The 19567-nt window shown below is 45.5% G+C and overlaps 1 protein-coding gene across 1 annotated transcript in view; it reads right to left on the bottom strand.

The window, feature by feature from the left end:
• UMODL1 (uromodulin like 1) overlaps nucleotides 1-14389 on the bottom strand; it is a 49917-nt gene extending 35528 nt beyond the window's left edge. The window contains exons 1-5 of the mRNA XM_035896505.1: nucleotides 14197-14389; nucleotides 4425-4586; nucleotides 3917-4023; nucleotides 1789-1981; nucleotides 769-909 (exon numbers count right to left, since the gene is read on the bottom strand). Coding sequence (XP_035752398.1) covers nucleotides 769-909; nucleotides 1789-1981; nucleotides 3917-4023; nucleotides 4425-4586; nucleotides 14197-14374 — 781 coding nt within the window. The 5' untranslated portion in view covers nucleotides 14375-14389. The remainder of the gene's footprint in view (nucleotides 1-768; nucleotides 910-1788; nucleotides 1982-3916; nucleotides 4024-4424; nucleotides 4587-14196) is intronic.
• Nucleotides 14390-19567: the final 5178 nt, after the last annotated feature.

Below are 19567 nucleotides of genomic sequence, written 5' to 3'. Positions count from 1 at the left end.
GTCCCCCTCAACTGGCTTGCCTGCTCCACCAAATACCCACTAAAATGGTAGCATAATAAAGCAATGACTTCAATTGCTGCACAAGGTTAAATACCTTTTTAAATTTAGAGTTTATGGGAATGATCTGCAAGGGACTATCTGTATGGAAAGCGAAAAAGATATTACACAAGTCTGCTGTGCAGCAAGGTTCAGTCTACTTTCTTGAGCACTTTGCGGGCCAGATTCTCTAAGGATGAAGGCTTCCAGACCATATCTTCACAGGGCTCCAGTAAGGGAGGGTAGCACTACCATCTCTGATTTATAGTTCTATCATCTCTGCATATATATATATATATTTATATATATAAAATACAGTGTGGGATTATACAACCACTGAGTCCCAGCTGCAGTCACACAGTCAAAATGGGAAGGACAGTTTACATACAAATGGTGTCACCAACCATTTTTCCCCAGGAGGCTGGGGAGGGGTACTGACACTGAGGGACTTGCTCCAAGAAGCAGTCAGGGCCTGAAGCTAGAGGACTGGGCAGGTGAGTGAGGGCAGCTGAGGGTGAGATAGGAGAAACTGCCAGGTACTGTGTGATACATACACTGTATTTCAATCAGAAATAGCTAACAGCTGGCTTATGTGCCATTCTCTCCCAACAGGAGGAGAAGGGGCACTACGTGCTCCAGAAACCTTTGCCTTGCAGGTGGCTCCTGCAATAGACCACGAAGTCCTCCAGAAGTGTTCTCAGTATTTCCCAAGGCCAGACCTACGTTTCTTACCTTCTTTTCTTGGGCTCAGCTGGTGAGGGTTGGCACCTGCATGTTCGTGCTGAGGGTCGCAGCTGTAATAACCCTCCAGATTTACACAGGTGTTTTTCTCAGGACAAGCATTGAATTCAACATAGGAACACTCATTGACATCTAAGAAGAAGAACACACCTTGCATAGGTATTGATAGCAGTGTCAAGATTGATCTGCAATGTGTGTAGGCCAGGCTCTGGATATGACAAATTCAGTGTAAATATGCAGAAGCTCTGCTGAAGCAATGCTGGGTGTATACAGGTGCAACAAAATCAGAATGCTGCCCTTCCCCAAAACCAGCCCCCATTCAGTTCTAACCCTATCACTTTTTACTCCAGCTTGCTGGAATAAGAGGACAGTTAGTGGCAGCTCTTGCTTACAGTTGCAGGGTGTCATCCAAACCTAAGAGGTGTCAGTGGCAGGGAGAAGGAGATCTACCCAGTGATTTCACTTAGAGTTGGACTGAGTTTTCAAAAGTAAACACAGAGTAAGAAGTGATGACAACAGTGCTTATGGATGCATTTCAGGAGTGAAAAAGTTTACGTAGCTATACAGTAATAAGTAGATTAAAATAACTGAAACCAAATATATTTACTTACCTAACATTTTAAAAGTAGGCAGTAATATGCTATAGTAGTTAACAGACTATAAATACTCCTTGTGTCATGCAAGCTACTGGCATTAACACGTCTATAAAAACAGACTATATCTGCTTCCCAAGAACCTTCTTTCATATGAAGATGGTCTATGTCATACTATTAGGAGAGAATAAATTTGAGGAAGCTGGAGTATTCCCCTCCAAACTATTCATTCCATAATAATTATTAACTAACTACAATCCTCTCCAACCTATAGGTTAGGGCCATATTTGCAAAGTTTACAAGATTCACTATGCTATTTTTGAAAGCAAATTGATAGTCATGCAGATGAAATCCCAAGTGAGGATGGATGAAGCCCCCTGAAAAAGCTTCCCCCTGTGATAGAATAATAATAATTAACCTTGCACTTCTGTGTCAATCACTTCATACACACGCTTCACCACATCCTTCAGGGAAGAAGAAACCTCCGCCAGCGGAGCTGGCTGATGCAGTCCAACGAGAACCTGGGAGGCCACTGTTCCAGCGTATACTTCTGCACGCTTACTCTGGATATGGTGCACAGAGGCCTTCAAGGGCTGTAATGCACCAGTAATCTGGAAAACAGGGGAACGAACACTTCGGTATCTCATTTCTGTATCAGCACAACTGTATGCCAGTGAGGCACAACCTATGCAATGATTATCGTCATAATCTGAGTGTAGAAAGCACCAATTCAGAAACCATAGCAAAGTGGCAACATTTAGGTCTGTCTTTATGCAAGGTGAGCTCTTCTTATCATCACATTTCACATTACAGGACAGTAATGCCAAGCTAAGGGAGGTGTGGAGCATTTTGTCAGATCTCAAATGCTTAGGCAGGAGGATGTAACACAGGAAGATAAGGAAAAAGTCTCTTTGGCTTGTAATGCTTAAACACTGACAGAATATACTTTAGACGGGCTATTACAATTCATCTGTAATAAAGCTGTCCAGCACTCCTACTTTAGCCAACTAAAAAGACTGCTGACAAAGGGAATAGAAAGGAAAAGAAGAAAAGCAATAGATCGAGCATGAAGGCTGGGACTAAGAGCCATAGAGAGACCTGAGGACTGACCAAGTCATCACAACTGCGAGTCAGGGATCAGAGAAGGGACATGGTGTTGGGCTGAGCATTAGGAGTCAGTGGAGCAGACAGGGCCTGGAAGACATTCCCCTGAGTAGTAGCTCATTGCAAAGCTTCAGTTTATTTCCTATTTTTTGAGTGTTAGACTTTGTCATAGCTTGCTTTAGACCAAGATATGAAAGTCTTGGTAGATCATTGCCCTCTATTCCTTACTATACAGTGACAGGAACACAGTTTCTCACTTTTTTAGGACATGAGAAGGGTGAACTCAGGTAGGAGGAAGAAGTAAATTAATGCAACATCCCTGTGCTACTGCTACCTTCTATTCTTCCTATACCTTATGCCCATCAGTGCTAGCTAGAAGTGTTTTCTTCACAACTAGCCCACTCCCTGCTGGAAACTGGGGAGGAGTAGAAGTAAAAACGGAGGGAAATAGGGAACTGCCCTCTTGGGTACCTTTCAAAGGCCACAGCCAAGCCTGGTTTTCTCCATGGCATGGCAATAGGTACTAGGGAAATGATTCGGGCTTATGGCCTGGAGGGTCTCTGTCCTAGTTCATCAATCCATTTCCTAACTACCACTTAGAGGACTGAGTGTGGCTTTAGTTTGCAGCCTGATTCTTCCTGCAGACCCTCCTTTTGGGAAGCGTGCCTCACGCCTCTGCTAGGGCTGCGTCTCCTTTGGTTGCCTCGAACTCTTCCCACCTGCCATGGGGAGGGGTAAGGAGAGGCACGCCGCGCTGCTGTTGCATGGAGCACACGCACTGTTGCCAGTGCTGCTGCTAATCCATGCACAAGGCAGAGCCTCAGTCCTACAGCAACAGCAACACCCTGCTGTCTCCCCAGCGCTGCTTCTGTGGCAAGAGTGACAACGAAACGCCCTTGACCGAGATGCAGTCCCTGCCATAATCCTGGGGTTTCACAGTGAAACTTCTGGTACTGCTGTGTCCGCCTGCCATGTAGTTCCCAGCGCCGTAGATCAGGTTTGTCTCTTGAAAGCTTTAAAACAAAACTCCTTATCAGAAAACATCACGCTTTGCAGATATTGAAATCTGGACCCTGTTGGTGATAGGCCCAAAACTGAGCTGAGCCGGAGCTGGAGCAAGCAGTTCTTAAGCAGGAAATAACCCTATATTTCAGAATGACTTTAAATTGCCCTCGGAAGAGACCTGCAAAATTTACTAAAGAAGCAGATAAATCAATGTTACTGGAGCTCCCTGAGGATGAGGCTAACATTCACCAATTAGGGATAAATTAGGGCCCAGAGAAATTACCTGGCGGAACAGAGCGGGAGCGACAGGCTGGCAAGGTTATGCCCAGCAGAGAGGACTATGACATCCCTTCTGGGCTGGAGCAAGTGGTGGTTACTGAGTAACAGAAACCTGGACACGACGAGCAACACACGGGAGCATTCGTGTTTGTACATACCATGGAGTGCAAAAGGCGTGAATGATTCAGAAGGTGGGAATCCACTCTGATTAATTCATTAAAATCCATTTTCACAAGCACTGTCACGTTGTACCAGAATGTTCCTCCTAAAGCTTACAAAATAAAAGAGACAAGTCATCTCAGGTCTGATGCTATAGAAAACAAGAGCTATAGGAAGGCTCTGAAAAACCAAAGCAAGCTTTAACTTGGCAAATATGAAGGGCCCACATACAGCCATTAGCTATGGCCTCGTTCACCATATGCCACAGGCAGTGGTGACAGCAAAGGAGACCAACCTGAGCAAGGTCCACTGGACCTGCAGCACCCACCGTTCAGCACTCATGGGTGCAAGTACTGAAAATTAATATCCTGGAATTGATCCAAGGCAGATTCCCATATTTGTTTTATGAAGAGCTATGGCAATAGTTTTCCTGCCCACTCCCACCCTCAGAAGGAAAAATTAAGCATATTTCTATTAGAAGCAGTCTTGAGTTTATCAGTAACATACCCTCTGGCATTGGATCCACACAGCCTGCTCCTTTGGACGAGTTGCAGCATTTTTTAAGCCCTGGACATTCAGTATCGAACGTGCAAGGATAATCAGATGCTTCCATGTTCTCCATTGGACAAATACCAGGTCTTGAGGCAAATACACTGGTTCTATTGAGTCCTAAGTAATAAAAACATTTCTGAGAACAAAAATATAGGATATTGTTCCCATAAAATTGTGCTATTTAATTTACAGCAAACACCTCCTCCTCATTCTAGAAGTGTGTCTGTTCTGAGGTTTTCATGGGGAGAAAATAGCAGCCCCAAATGCCATTATTTCATTTCAAGAGTGTAAATGTTCTCAGATTTTTCTCTCATCCATGACATTTCTGTTACAGAAATTTTGAGTTTATGATTTTATATTAATAATCATGGATGGATAGATAGATAGATAAATAGATAGACAGACAGTCAGACAGATAGATACATTGATTCTGAATGTGGAGACATTGAAGCACTGCAAAACAGAACATGTGCCTGATGCCAGCTCTGACTAATACAAATAATATATAATGATGAAAGGAAACAGGTGATGTCTAAGCTAGAAATCGGGAGTTTTCATTTAACCTTTTGTTGCAAGAAGGTTAACCTTTAGTTATAGCAATGGAAGACATTAGGTGAGAGCGGAGACAAGACACTGCCCCACAGAGTGGGGCAGGAGATCAGAACTGAGCCCGTAGTCTGCAGCCTGGCAGCACCCGCTCCGTACCAGCCGGCCAGCCAGCCCGGGAGGTCAGTAGCCCATGCCGGACAGCCCTGCAGCTAAGCCAGAAGGTTACCACAGCCCAAGCCAAGAGCAGACAGTGGTCCTGGTTCAATGCCAGCACATATTCTTCTCTGGAGGAAAAGAGAAAATATTCCTAAGCTCTACGAACACTGTTTCACCCACACCCTCAAACATAGCTCCAAGTAATGCTCAGCTCTAGTCTTTCCAATCAACCTAAGAGATTTCGCTTTTCTGTTCATTTCGTGCCTGCAGGTTTTTGGTCCTACAAACTCTTGATCCATTACTGGGCGATTGAAGTCATCCACGGGACATGCAGTCATAATTGCATAAAGAAGTAGCCTATCAAGATCAGTGGTTTAAGACTGTGCTCCGTGTCTTTTGGGCAGCCCAAAGTATGCTTATCTTGAAAGGTAATTAAGAAAAGTAAGCATAGCTTAATGATAGGGGTCCACACCTCTGCTGAAAAACCTGCCAAAACCCACAAGCTGGAGAACAGTGCACTGAGTTGAGACCTCTCAGCAGCATGTGGGTCACTTGCAGGTGTAATTTCAAAGATTTGCATGCAGAATACATGGGACAGCACTTTCCCACACTCTTTTATATCGTATTTGATACACCACGCGTGTATAATTTGTGTGCGTACAGTCACTGAGCACAAGCTTTAACAGGGCTGTGAGCACCTTTCAAGTAGAGTTGGTGTTAGACCCACAAGAGGTCTGGGCAGCAAATTAGGAAACTCTACCCCCAACACCAATGAACAGCTGACTACCTTACCAGGAGCAGGATTTATTCTGTTACCTAACACAGCCCAGTGTGGACTCCTTCATGCCTGCGAACCAAGGGCTCTTGCCTTCTTTAGTCCTCCCCCGGACCAGCTCTGCCTCCAGAGTTCATTTTGAGTCATAGGCCTAGGTTTCCAGAGGGAGGATGAGAAAAAAAAAAAAAAAACACAAACCAAAAAAACCCTGTGCAACATGACTTAAGTTACTTCTAGGTCCAGCAAGCCCCAGTAGTCTTACCCTGCTTCCCAGCATGGACCGGGAACCTCTGCTTCTGGCTCTGGGGGTGGCACTATGGGCCATTCCCCCAAATGTGTTCTACTGCTAGAAAGTGTCTTCCCAATTTCTAATCTAAAGCCATGGTGATGTGTGATTCAACCTCGGTTGCCCTTAGATGGGTCCCCCCCCACATTCCCAGTCTCACGCAGTTGCTCTGTCCCAGCCTCCTACACAGAGAGGCTAAGCAGCCTCTCGCACGGGGAGCTTGCACAGACACAAGCACCGAGGGATTTCCCTGCATTAGTACATCACCAGTGCTCCTTACTGTTCAAACCAGGTGGATCTTGATAAGCTTGGCACCCTCCAGCTCTGAGATTCAGGTGCAGTTCAAGCAGGTTTAAGGTTCAAAGCAGCTTTTTCCACCTGGGTCTTTTTTTGGCATGTTTAACTGCAGCGTAAAAGATTTAATGAGTCACATGCAATCTCAGAAAACACTGTTGAATCCTGGCCGAGTGCCACACTAGCCATTTATCTAAAATCAAAAGGTCATCATTTTCACATCAGCATTTCATCACATTTCTGCCTCATTGTACAGATGCACTTTGAAAATTCGATTTACGCTCTCCACTTCAACCATCTTGGGGACAGCCACCTACCAAGCAACACTGCCAGCACTGGGGAGCAAGCCAGCCAACTCCTCTGTCAGTCAGATAGGTTTTCTCCTCTGTTATTTGCACAAACATATAGAAGCAGAAATGCAGCACCCAGTGCTTAGCAACGAACGCTCTGTTACCAGCCGGCTCTGCTGCGACCGCAAGATGGAGGGATCTCCCTGGAGACAGATGCTGAGGAACATCATTAGCTCAGTTGTAAACCCCTTCCTCTCTCTCCTTCCACCTGCAGGGGCCAGGTTTCACCCAGAAGGTGCAGCAGAGCCAGGGACCAAAACTCTGCATCTGTCTCAGGCATCAGAAGGGGGAGACGAGTCTATGACATTATGGAAAGAGCTCCTGACAAAGCCTGTTGCAAAGGCGGACTGACAGCTTTCCTCACACAACCCCTGGTTTGGGGGTCTTCGAACATTGCTAGACTTTACCTGCTCAGATGGAGACTTTCCATCCCAATTGCCTGTCCAGGGGTTAATTGAGATTGAGGGCATGTACTGGTTCAGCATCTGGCAAATACTTAATACCTTCCCCTGAAAAGAAATATCATTCACTAGAACATATTCAGGAGCCATGGGCTGAAATTTGGCAAGGATGCAGCTGTTGGGCAGTGGAAGAACATGGCCTTTGAAGCACAAAATCAGTCTGTGCATGCTCAGAATAAAGTTAATGAAATTTAGCCACTGCCACCTCCAACAGGTTCATCCCACCAGCAGCACCACAATGTGGCCACGCTCTGCCCACTGGAAGAGCACTGGCAATTGGTGGAGAGCCAGCAGGGACCCTGGCGAGCTCTCGGCTCAGATGTGACTCTGGGTACCCCTGATTCCCCTGGGGCTGCTGGTGACAGATGGGGTACACCTGTCTCAAAGGGGGAAAAGGATCTTTGCACAGGAGTTAGCAGGGCTCATTGAAAGAGCTTTAAACTAGATTTGAAGAGAGAAAGGGATAAAACCAGGCTTGCTAGAGATAAGCCTGGGGGTGGCAAGCCAATGTTTGAGGGGCTAGCGAGATCCTTCAGTTTGACATCTTAGTGGAAGTAGGGGAAGGAAATCCACATGGCAGCAAAGACACAAGGGTTAGTGATGTGTTAGGAACCACAGAAGTGCCTGAGAACAGTTACAGAGGAATTAGGGCTTCTCCCTCAAAAAAGATGGTTTGGGGATCAATAGCCCAACTGAAGGGGGGTGGATGTTGTCTACCTGGACTTTAGTAAAGCATTTGACACTGTCTCCCACAGCATTCTCCTGGAGAAACTGGCTGCCCATGGCCTGGATGGGCTCAGTGTTGGGGCCAGTTCTGTTTAACATCTTTATCAATGATCTGGATGAGGGGATTGAGTGCACCCTCAGTAAGTTTGAAGATGACACCAAATTGGGCAGGAGTGTTGATCTGCTTGAGGGTAGCAAGGCTCTACAGAGGGACCTGGACAGGCTGGATCGATGGGCCAAGGCCAGCTGCATTAGGTTCAACGAGGCCAAGTGCCAGGTCCTGCACTTGGGTCACAGCAACCCCATGCAACCCTACAGGCTTCAAGAAGAGTGGCTGGAAAGCTGCTTGGCAGACAGGGATCTGGGAATACTGGTCAACAGCCAGTTGAATATGAGCCATCAGTGTGCTCAGGTGGCCAAGAGGGCCAACGGCATCCTGGCTTGTATCAGAAATAAGTGTGTCCAGCAGGACCAGGGAAGTCATCCTTCCCCTGTACTCGGTGCTGGTGAGGCCGCATCTCAAATACTGGGTTCAGTTTTGGGCCCCTCACTACAAGAAGGACGCAGAGTTGCTGGAGTGTGTCCAGAGAAGGGCAACGAAGCTGGTGAGAGATCTGGAGCACAAGTCTGATGGGGAGGGGCTGGGGGGACTCGAGAAGAGGAGGCTGAGGGGAGACCTTATCGCCCTCTACAACTGCCTGACAGGAGGCTGTAGCCAGGCGGGGGTTGGTCTCTTCTGAGTAACAAGCAATAGGACGAGAGGAAACAGCCTCAAGTTGCACCAAGGGAGGTTTAGATTGGATACTAGGAAAAATTTCTTCACCTAAAGGGCTGTCAAGCATTGGAACAGGCTGCCCAGGGAAGTGGTTGAGTCACCATCCCTGGAAGTATTTAAAAGACATGTAGATGTGGCGCTTAGGGACATGGTTTACTGGGACTTGGCAGCACTAAGTTAATGGTTGGACTCGATGATCTTAAAAGCCTTTTCCAACCTAAATGATTCTGTGATGCTATGATTGTAATGCGGCTGGGAAAGGCACAGGGTGAGTAACTGAAGGGAGCAGACAACTTGCAAGGACAGACTATTAAAAAGGCTGGGACTTTTTGCTGTGAGAGAAGGCTGAGGGGGATGCAATCAAGGTTTACAAAATCCCAAAGGCAGAGAGTAAGGTGAAAGCAGAGCAGAGCTAGTATTCACCACATCTCACGATAAAATGGGTAAAAGTAAGCACTTCTTTACCCAAAGAGGAGTGAACTTCTGCAATGTGTCAGCCCAGGAGGGTGTGGAGGCTGACAGCTTCAGTGGACTCAAAAAGGCACAAGAGCATTCCCAGACAGGAGGCCCATAAGCAGACACCACAGGGAATTGGCAGGGATGTACCCTCCAACACCCGTAATCCCATTTCTGTAGCTGCTGGGGCACACAAGGGACTCAAACCGCAGGGCAGCCAGAGACACTTGCTTCTGGGTGAGATCCCCCCCTTCCCACCCTGGGAGGATGCTGCAATGCTGCCCATATGTGACACCGCTGTCCCATAGCTTTCTGGTGACAGCCCAAGCAGGGGGGACAGCTGTGCCACAGATCCCCACTGCTCTGGTTAGACCCAGCATGCAAACATCTGCACGCAGGCTCTGAAAGGTCCCAGCCCTGCTGAGGAGCTACCTGGGCACCTAAAATGAAGGGGTTTTTACTTTACAGTTGTTTTTCTGAAAACCTTCGGAAGCTGGGCACACAAAACGTACATCCTGATTAAAGCGTGGCCTCAACATTGCAAATTAAATGCTCTGAAGTTAAGAACCTCCTGGATTAAGGTTGTCTGGGGCTTCCTATTTCAATGTATTTTTGTACACATGTGCTTAAAAACCAGCCTTCATCACATGCTGATGCCCTCACAGAATCACAGAATCGCAAGGGTTGGAAGGAACCTCGGGAGATCATCCAGTCCAAACCCCCTGCTAAAGCAGGTTCTCCTAGAGCATGTTACACAGGACTTCGTCCAGGCAGGCTTTGAATATCTCCAGAGAAGGAGCCTCCACAACCCCCCTGGGCAGCCTGTTCCAGTGCTCCGTCACCCTCAGAGTAAAGAAGTTTTTCCTCATATACAACTGAAACCTCTTATGTTTCAGTTTGTGCCCATTGCCCCTTGTCCTGTTGCTGGACAGCACTGCAAAGAGTCTGGCTCTGTCCTCGTGGCTTCCGCCCTTAAGATATTTGTAAGTGTTGATGAGGTCCCCTCTCAGTCTTCTCTTCTCCAGGCTGAACAAGCCCAACTCTCTCAGCCTTTCCTCGTAGGGGAGATGCTCCAGTCCCTTTATCATCCTAGTTGCTCTCCTCTGGACTCTTTCTAGGAGTTCCTCATCTTTCCTGAACTGGGGAGCCCAGAGCTGGACACAGTACTCCAGATGGGGTCTCACCAGGGCAGAGCAGAGGGGGAGGACAACCTCCCTCGACCTGCTGGCCACTATCCTCTTATTGCACCCCAGGATGCCATTGGCCTTCTTGGCAACAAGAGCACACTGCTGGCTCAAGGTCAGCTTGTCATCCACCAGGACTCCCAGGTCCCTCTCAGCAGAGCTGCTGAATGGCAGCGCAGCCTTCTGGCGTATCAGCCACTCCTCCCAGTTTTATGTCATCAGCAAACTCTTTTACACCCTGGCTGGGGATCAAGCAGGGTTAGATGGCAGATAAGGAACCTCTCTGGTTTCATCTTATGCAGTAAGGTGGAAGGTGGGCAGCAAACCAGTTACCAGGACAAGTAGCTATACCATTGATTCAAGCAGCTGGAAATTAACCTGAAGAATCAGACCCTGTCTTTGCCTAAAAGAAATTCCTGCAAGATGCTGGGAAAGTCTCGTACAACACACTCATAACACCCTTTCAGAGCCGTGGGTTTCACAGGTCCAGCAACCTGACCTGCAGCCCTGGGACCTGCTTTGCAGTCAGGGGACTGCTGACAGTCACCATCGAGGACACGAGGCTCTGCGCTCCAACCACGCAAGTTGTTAAGGCAGCACTAAGCACTCTGAAAATTAAAATCAAAATAATTTTTTTAAAAAAATTAAAACCACACCCTAGGTGTCCGAGAGTGGGTGCACAAAAGGGTTTGATCTTGGTCCCTCTGCAGCTCAGTTGCCCAGCTGTGAAAGGCAGAGAACCTCCCTCCCTTCCCGCAGGCTTCGTGAGAAGACAAATTGCTGTCTGCGAATCACCCCAGGATTCACCTCAGGAGGTGATAAATAATTCTGTGTTCAGAGGGGGGCTCAACAGAGCACTGAACCATGCACCAAATGCAGAGTCCAGGATGATGTGCTGCTGTGAAACCCCTTAGAGGGGCTCCATGGTCCCTGAGCACCAAATGGAAACATGGTCCTTGGGGCAAGGCAGCACAGGATCAGGTAATTAAAAGAGTTTACAAATCTGCATGCATAGGCACAAAGAGAGGAAACAGAGATTGTTTTTATTTAATTCTACCTTTTGTAATTAATTCTAGCACTTTCTCACTTTTAGATACTTAACTTTGTGATTTATAATGAAGTCATTTGTGTGTGCGTGTGTAATACTATCCTAATGGACTGATAGGCAACTAGTGAGAACGACCAGAGTAAGCTGACTAATGGTATAGACTTTTTTTGTCCCAATGGTAAAGAAATAAGAAAAGTGGGGCCTGCCATATCTCAGGCAGAGGTAAATGTCTCCTTCTAGGAAGAAAAGTCAGGGAGTGGCCAGGAACAGGTTACCGTGGAAGGTCATGGAGACCTTTCTGCTCCTAGCAGGATGGAGAGCATGCCAGCATGGATAACGTCAAGAAGAAAATAACAGCAGTTCAACAGCATGCTGTGCAGTAATTCCAGCAGTTCCAGTTTCTCTTTTCATCATTTATTTAAGACTGTGTCTAGACAGTGCATTACCATTCACAGAATTTATGACTAATGCCCTGAAAAGCAAAGATACCGGAATAATATAAACACGGAAATCACCTAGAAGCCATACAAGTCCTTTTATGGTTTAAAATATTCCCAAATTAACTTTGACAGGAAAAAGAGTCAAGGTGACCACAGTATTTCATGGACAAACCTGCCCAGAGTGCCCACCAACAAATGTGGCAAGGGCAGAGTAGAAATTCTGCAGCTAAGCTTTACAAAAGATTTACAGATTTGTTAATGTTAGATGAAATAATCTCATCAACAGCTCTCAAGCCTAAAATACTCCTAGACATGCCTTTAAAAGGCATAGAATTATACTGGGAAAAAATATTCAAAGTGTCACCAGGATGCCTTTTTTTCCACCCAAGACAATGGTCTTGATTTTCAGAGGTTCTGAAACACCTTGAAAATCCTGATCACTCGGAGAGTTTCTTGTGCAAAGAGAGACACCCGTAATTAGCTAGTGAGTCTTCAACATTTAGCTGACACAGCTATTTCCTTGCTCTACAGAATTAAAAAGCAATTTTCTCTGATTGCTTCTCAGCCTTGTCATTTGATACATACATGCACACATCTATGCACATGCATGTATATCAAAAAGACCTTACTGAAGTGACTATTCAACACTAATTAGATCTCCTCGTGATTTTCTCCACCATGGAACAATGTTGCTTGGAAAATACATATTATCAACAGTGGGTCCATTGCCAGTCTGAGAAGACTGCCTGGACATACTCTAACTTGCAGGTCAAGTTTTGCCCTGGCTGATACTTCACAACAGCCATGAAGCCAAACAATTGCAGAATAAAATAAATGAGGGGTGATGTGTATCTAATTATCCTTTCGTTCCTCTTCTCTAGCAAATCATTTTAAGACCAAGTGAAACACAACGATCACTTCTGTGTTCCTGTCTTTCTGTTAAAGGAATTTTCCTGCTAGACACAATATTCTGCTAGTAACTGTTGAGAAAATACCTTGCAAAAATTGTTTGGAGGTTCATTTTCCAATGCTCTGAAGCAACTTAAAAGTAGGATGAACACATCGTTTTTCATAGATCCCATGACAAGGCATATGGCTCATACCCTCTCAAGTCACGTTATATGACCCAATGCAGGAGCAGGTTTGGGGGCATTCCCGTAGAAGTGAATCACCCAAGTCTTGTGACCCAAAACAAGGACCAGGGCTGCAATAGGACCTTTCCTTTTCAATCTTTTGTTACAGTGTTGAGACTGTGTAAATTCCCAGGATGATAACTTGAAAAGGGGAAATGGAGAAAATGCAATGTCATGCTGAAAATAGGAGACAAAATTATGTCCTGCAGAACTTTTCTGGATGCTGAAACAGTTCAGTGACAGCCTAGCTAATCCAAGATGCCTGTTCAGCTTAAAAGCATGTGGCTTTATCCATTAAAAAGAAATGTTCCTTTTCTCCAAGGAATCCCTTCCACCTATGACTCAAGTTCTGCTAAAAATTAGCAATTTCTCATTGACAACTTGTAGCCCTGCAAGGAAGGGGAAAAAGTTTCCATCTTGAGTTAAAGATGATTAAGTCTTCCCAAATAGAATCTTGTTAAAACTCAAAAGTTAGATCAGATTGACCAAAAGGTTCACCAGTTTCCAGTCCCCCAACATAGCCCTGGGTAGTCAAGGAAGCCCTGAGAAAATGTGCCCTAATTCAGTTTTGACCAGAAAGCGGTTGGTACCAACTCGTCCTGAGGTCACGGGTTGTTTTAAATTAACACCAAAACTGGGTTGGCATCCTGGGAACTGACCCTGCTCCACATCAGAGGAGATGCTATCCCAGTGCATCCTGAATTACTTTTGAGAAGAAAGTTCCTACTGTAAATGCGAGCACGCTCAGAGTAGAGACAGCACCAGACGAGGCTACGTCAGTTATTGCACTTCGCCACAGACACCGGCCTGAACAGGGACAAGTAATGAGCCCTTGTGGGGGTAACAAGCAGGTGCTTTCTTCATGCTTACCTGGAACTTTAGTGAATTTGTGACTAGGGGTGGCAAAGAGCAAGAATCAGGAGCATTAGTCTTTCATGTCTACTCCTTACCATGTTGGACCAAGTTTACTGCAGATTTTTGCAGACTCACTGATGTTTATTGCCCAGAACTGAATTAAGCCTTTACAAGTCTCAGTTTAAGTGAGTCCTCCTCCACCAGCGTTTATTTCAACTACTAATCTGAGTAAAACTTACCTAAAGAGCAGTAGAGTCCAACTTGCTCATATCCTTCACAGCAATCTGTAAGAGTGATAGTTTCAGGGACTTCAACAGTATGATACTGCATTTTATAGTATGTCCGGGGACACACCATCCATGGTATCCATCCTCCACAGGAAGTGCTTTTTTCATAGGACTTTTGGTAGGCAACCATTTTAGACACATTTTTGGTCAGGCTATAGTTGCACAGATGGTACCCCAGCAAAGAGAGGCCTTTTTCTAGGGAAGAAAAAAAAAATGGGCAAGAAAGGGATCAGCACTAAGTTGTCACCCCAGAGAACAAGTTCCCTGTTGTATCCAGTTAAAAATACTGTTATGAGAAAGCATTGACAGAACCAAGATAGATGAGTGATTTCCAGGAAAGCTGACGTTGGGAAGAACATCACTTCAGAAAACGGACAGAAGAAAGAATTAGTAGTGACTGCTCGTTGTAGGCATCACTTCAGCCATAAAAGGATGCAGACTGGCAGAAAATTCGAAGAGCTCTCAGTCCCTTCAGGTGTAAAGCAGAAAAAGGGCAATTTAAGTCAAGTAAGTATAAAGGAAATTAATATATGTTAATGGAAATTAACAGCAGAGCAGAACAGGCACTTCTAGGGCAGAGTCATGCAAGTACTTTAGATGTCCACCCCAGGCTCCTGCTGCCAAAGTGTTCATCTTTCTCCGCTGACTATAAAGGGAATGAAGGGCGAGGAACTCACGGGCAGATGAGTCACAGTAGATGTCTGGAATAAGACATCCTTCAGACATCGCCCTAGGCTAAAACTGGGTACTCATGCATCATTGGGAAGGACTTTCAGGTATCTGACACAAAAGGTATTCCTGGAGCCCCTATGTTGCCTATCTGCATTTGTAGCAGACCGTATTAGACCAGGCCCTTTGAGAGCTGCTGTGGTTCATTGACTTCAGTATGAACGACGTCATTAATAAGTTCATTAATTACGTCATTTCATGCAGGTCTGGGAATGGGACTCAGTTTCTGGAGTTCTGAAACCGGTCATGATGAGGAGCGAACTTGTTACACGTTTTACTTAAAACTAAAATACTTGACCAGGAAAAAAAAAAACCACACCACAAAGAAACCCAAACAACAACAACAACAACAGCAGCAACAAAACCAGATGGAGTTTAAGAATTAGCAGTAAGCAACCTACAATCATGTCACAGACATCAGGCTGTCTCCTAATGAGATCTTAAGAAGCCAGAGGGGCTGAGACACTCTGTGTCCCATTTGGGAAATAGATGGGATAGAATTAAAATGCCTATATCATCCTTTAGACAAAGCAAAAGAAACTTTAATAAGGATAAATATGAATCAGCTGTCGGGATTCAAGTATGGCAAGATTGTTATTTCTGAGAACTCTGAGGGGACCAGGGGCAATCAACAGACAGACTGATGCTAACATAGTATACACAACAAGCATACAATTAAAGTATTTACAGCTTATCTTGTTTGTACAGCTTATCTCCTGCCTGAAAAGATGAAACATGCAAAAACAATTCAAGAAAAAAAAGAAAAAACCCAAAACTGTCAGGTTCTTAGGAATCATGTGCTTCTATCATGCTTAGCTTTCCAGCTAAACAAAAGGTTATCTGTGCAATTTGAACAGGACTGGTACAAGAGCTTTGAACAGGATGATCCGTTTGTCGTGCAAGGACAGTGCAGAAGAAAGCATGGGATAGATACCATAGGCCACAACACATCCCTCAAGCTGGTTCAACCAAATCACCCAGAAGGTCTTCCTCCAGCCCTAATCCTAGCAACTGCTTGAATAAGAACAGCCAGAAAGGCATCTCCCCTGCCTTAGGTATTCAAAAGGCCATGAAGAAAAATGGATTTCCTTGGTGCGGTTCCCAAACAGAGGCTCAGACACCTCCCTGTAGACAAGGGCACTTTGGAAAGTAGAAGGAAGGAGAAGGTAGCTGGGACTGACCATGGACCACCTCCAGCCTTCCCTCTCGACTACAACTAATTCGTGTCTGACCAGACCCAGAGAGAGCATCAGGCCCCTGGGAATCCAGCCCTGCTCTGCCTAACCCATCTGTGCCTTCATCCTGCAGCAAAAGGCAGAGTTTGATGACGGGGCATGCCACAGAGGGTGCCGGTGCGAGCAAGAGACCTCCCAGCAGGCTCCAGGGAGCTGCAGGGCAGCAGGAATCCCGGTCCCTGCTTCCTCCTCCTCCCCAGCCTCAAGCAGGGCACCTCTGTGCCTGGTCCCTGAAGCTAGCTCTGGAGACAGCAGCTGAAAGCCCTTCACATCACTAAAAAAACCCAGGACTGTTCTTGGTCCTTAAGAAGACAGTGAAAGGAGATGGTGATGAGGGGCAGGAAAGATGACACCCAGCCTGTCTCAAGCCACACGCTGAAACCCATACCCTGCCTGGCCCAGGAGAGGGCCCGGATGGCTGGGGTAGAGGTCTGACCAGGACCGTGAAAGCCTGTACCCGGCTGTGGCATGTAGGTCACTGGAGGGAACTGAAGGTGAAGTGAGCCAGAGGAATTAAGGTGGCCTCCCTCCCCTGTCAAATTTAGGGCATCGTTCTGGGAGAGGTGAAAAGAGAACAAATGTGGGCCCTGGAGCAGAAATCAGAGATCGAGCGCTGCTTTTTATCCAATGCATTTGATCGATTACCACTTTGCATGAGGCACAAATGCCTTACAAGAAACAGGTAGCTGTCATTGCATTTTGTAAAGCGTTCCCTTGCTACATGTTAGGAGAGCTCCAAGAATACCTACCCAGCAAATGCTTCTAGACATTTAGGCACGGGTGGAAAAAAAAATCTTGTTTCAATTTTTTTTTTTTTTTCATTAGTTTGGGACCTGAATGGCTAAATACCTCAGTTGGGATGGAAAGAGTACCTAAATCATTTGGGATCTAGCCTCTATCTGGAGAAAGTGCACAGACATCTGTTGGTGATCAGGGAAGATGGGAGGAGCAGGACAAATTTTGTTCTATGGAAATGAGAAAAAGAAACTATTGCACTAAGGAACCATACTGTTACAGTATAAAAGTATGTTAGAGGGGGGTAGGGCAGGTAAGGAAGAAGAACTCAGCCTGGTTCCTTGTCTCTGTGATCCCTCCACTTCTCCAGAGCTCACGTGTTAGCATGGCTAGAGGAAAGCAGACACTGGGAGAGAACAACCAAATACAGAGAGCACTGAAGATTCTGTCTGTGCAGAGCTGCGGCTGCAGCAAGGACGTAGCACTGGAAAGCTAAAAATTCCAGAGCCAGCTGAGCTGGCTTAGGCTCTACAGCAATGTGCAACATAAATACAGGTATGAAACTGAGAATAAAATGGTATAGAATTAGACACAGTTTATAATTAGAAGCTACAGCTGTCAGAGCACATATGAAATCATATTTCATACTTAAACATTGATACTAGGTATAGAACGAGGCTGCAAAAGCCAAACGAGAAGATTTGAGAGACTGTTATGATGGTATAAAAAGATATCCTTGCTGGAGGAGGTTAGACCGAAGGTGGTGCAGCACCACCACCCTCACCGTCATCCATCACTTCCACACAGTTTAGAACAAGCTTTGACGCTCACAGAGTTCAATTATTTGCTGACAGCAGTGGCTTAGATCAACTTGGGCTCTTTAGCAAATTGGCTTTCTGTTCTCATTACCCCTGTCTATGGGGTTACGGCACTATCAAATGGAATTAAAATGGGCTGGCTGTTGTTTCCAGCAACACAAAGCTGAAGTCAATCGCAAAGCAGGAGAAGGCAATCACCTGACATTAGTAGGGCTACGTTATGCCTATCATCTCTGGACTTCAGGGTTTTATCTTAGCAACCACCAGCTTTCAGCACTGTCAGGAAAAGCATAAATTTTATTACGTTAAACAAGAGCAGAAACAATTCGAGCAAATACTTTATTAATAGAAACAAATACTGAGAGGAAAGGCTGAAAAGAAAGTCTGCGTAGGAGCAGGCTGCTTATAACTCAAGGTCAAACCCAGATCAGAACTGAGAGCATGATCAAAAAATCAGCAATAAAAAATGCTTCATAGCATTTACGCCACAGACTTAGTTGCAATTCTGGAAACTTCACTGTTCAAGTGCCAGAAAAGCCAATGTGAGCTGGGATCTGCAAAATCTTTTCCTGCTGGAGAACAGCAAGAGCCAAAGACAAGCCCCTTTCTGGTCTTGATGTAACCTTAAAAGTAATCCTTTGGAACAGGTTCACGGAGGGCAGATTCAAACGCAGCTTTAAAAGGCAAAGCTCCAAAACGTGAAGAAAAATGGATTAACAGCTCAATTTTTCTGGGTATTTCAAATTCTTTTAGAAGTCAACACCATTGGCTTTAAATGGCACTAGAATGGGGTTTCTGCTGACCCCCAATCTGTAGAAATCTCTTTTTCAGCTGTGACTTTGACAGAATAACAGAAAAGCCTGCAAAGCTTTAAGAAATATGGTTTGTATTTTAACTGAGAATTGCAAAACCACTTAAGTAAAAAAATGCAACAAAAAGCAGCCAAAAATCACGATCTTTTCTCATCTAAAAAAATCAAACCAGAAATTAAGAGCAAATTAGGATTTAGTTTAGCAGTTACATCCCCGAATTGGGTTAAGTTTTTCCAAATTACAGTCCATACCATAGACGAAGGTTAAACATGTCTTCTACAGCTTCATTTTATGCCTCTCTAGGAATTTTCCAGGTACATTACTACATCATTTCCTCCAAAAGTTCATTTTAAAAACAATTTTCTCAAAAATTTGCACATTACTGAACACAAAGCAGCAATCCTACTCTTTCATTTCTGGCACAAAGGAAATGACAAGGCTTTTGCCTGGGGATGAATTGTTGGGGGAAAAGGTTGTATTTTGGCTTGGTTATGTTTTCTTTGTTTAATTATCAGCAGAGGATTATTAAGTGGTTGCTGAGGCATTGCCAGTTCTCGGGAGAGTGGCCACCTTGGCCGGTTTATTTCAAATGAAGAGGTATCCCGCATCCAAACTAAGCTGTCCTACACAACAGTCGTGGTCCTCTGACCAGGTTTGCATCATCACTCACCTGTGATTTCATTTCCCCTTCCCTGCCGTGTGGCTGCCCAGAAGATGAGAACGGCAATAAGAGTGATCCTGGCCATTGCATCGCCCGCCCTGGATAAGCCCTTCTTATCGCTTCGTTTCCAAAGCGGTAGAGCTCGATCGTCCGTAGATTCAGGCTTTTGGATTAGGGGAAAAGGTGCTCTCTTTTTTTACCTTTTGCAGGTGGGTGATAACTACTGGCAACAGAAACAAAGAGGCTCCAGTGGGAATTTTGCCGGTTCTCTCTCCTTTGCGCTCACCCCAGGGAACCTGCCTCTTCTACCTGCTCAGCTTGGCCTCCCCTCCC

Source organism: Egretta garzetta, unplaced genomic scaffold (assembly GCF_000687185.1).
Source record: "Egretta garzetta isolate BGI_Z169 unplaced genomic scaffold, ASM68718v1 scaffold45, whole genome shotgun sequence".
In the NCBI taxonomy this organism is placed as follows: Eukaryota; Metazoa; Chordata; class Aves; order Pelecaniformes; family Ardeidae; genus Egretta; species Egretta garzetta.
Note: the sequence above shows the minus strand (reverse complement) of the source record. Positions and strands in the feature narration are given on the sequence as shown.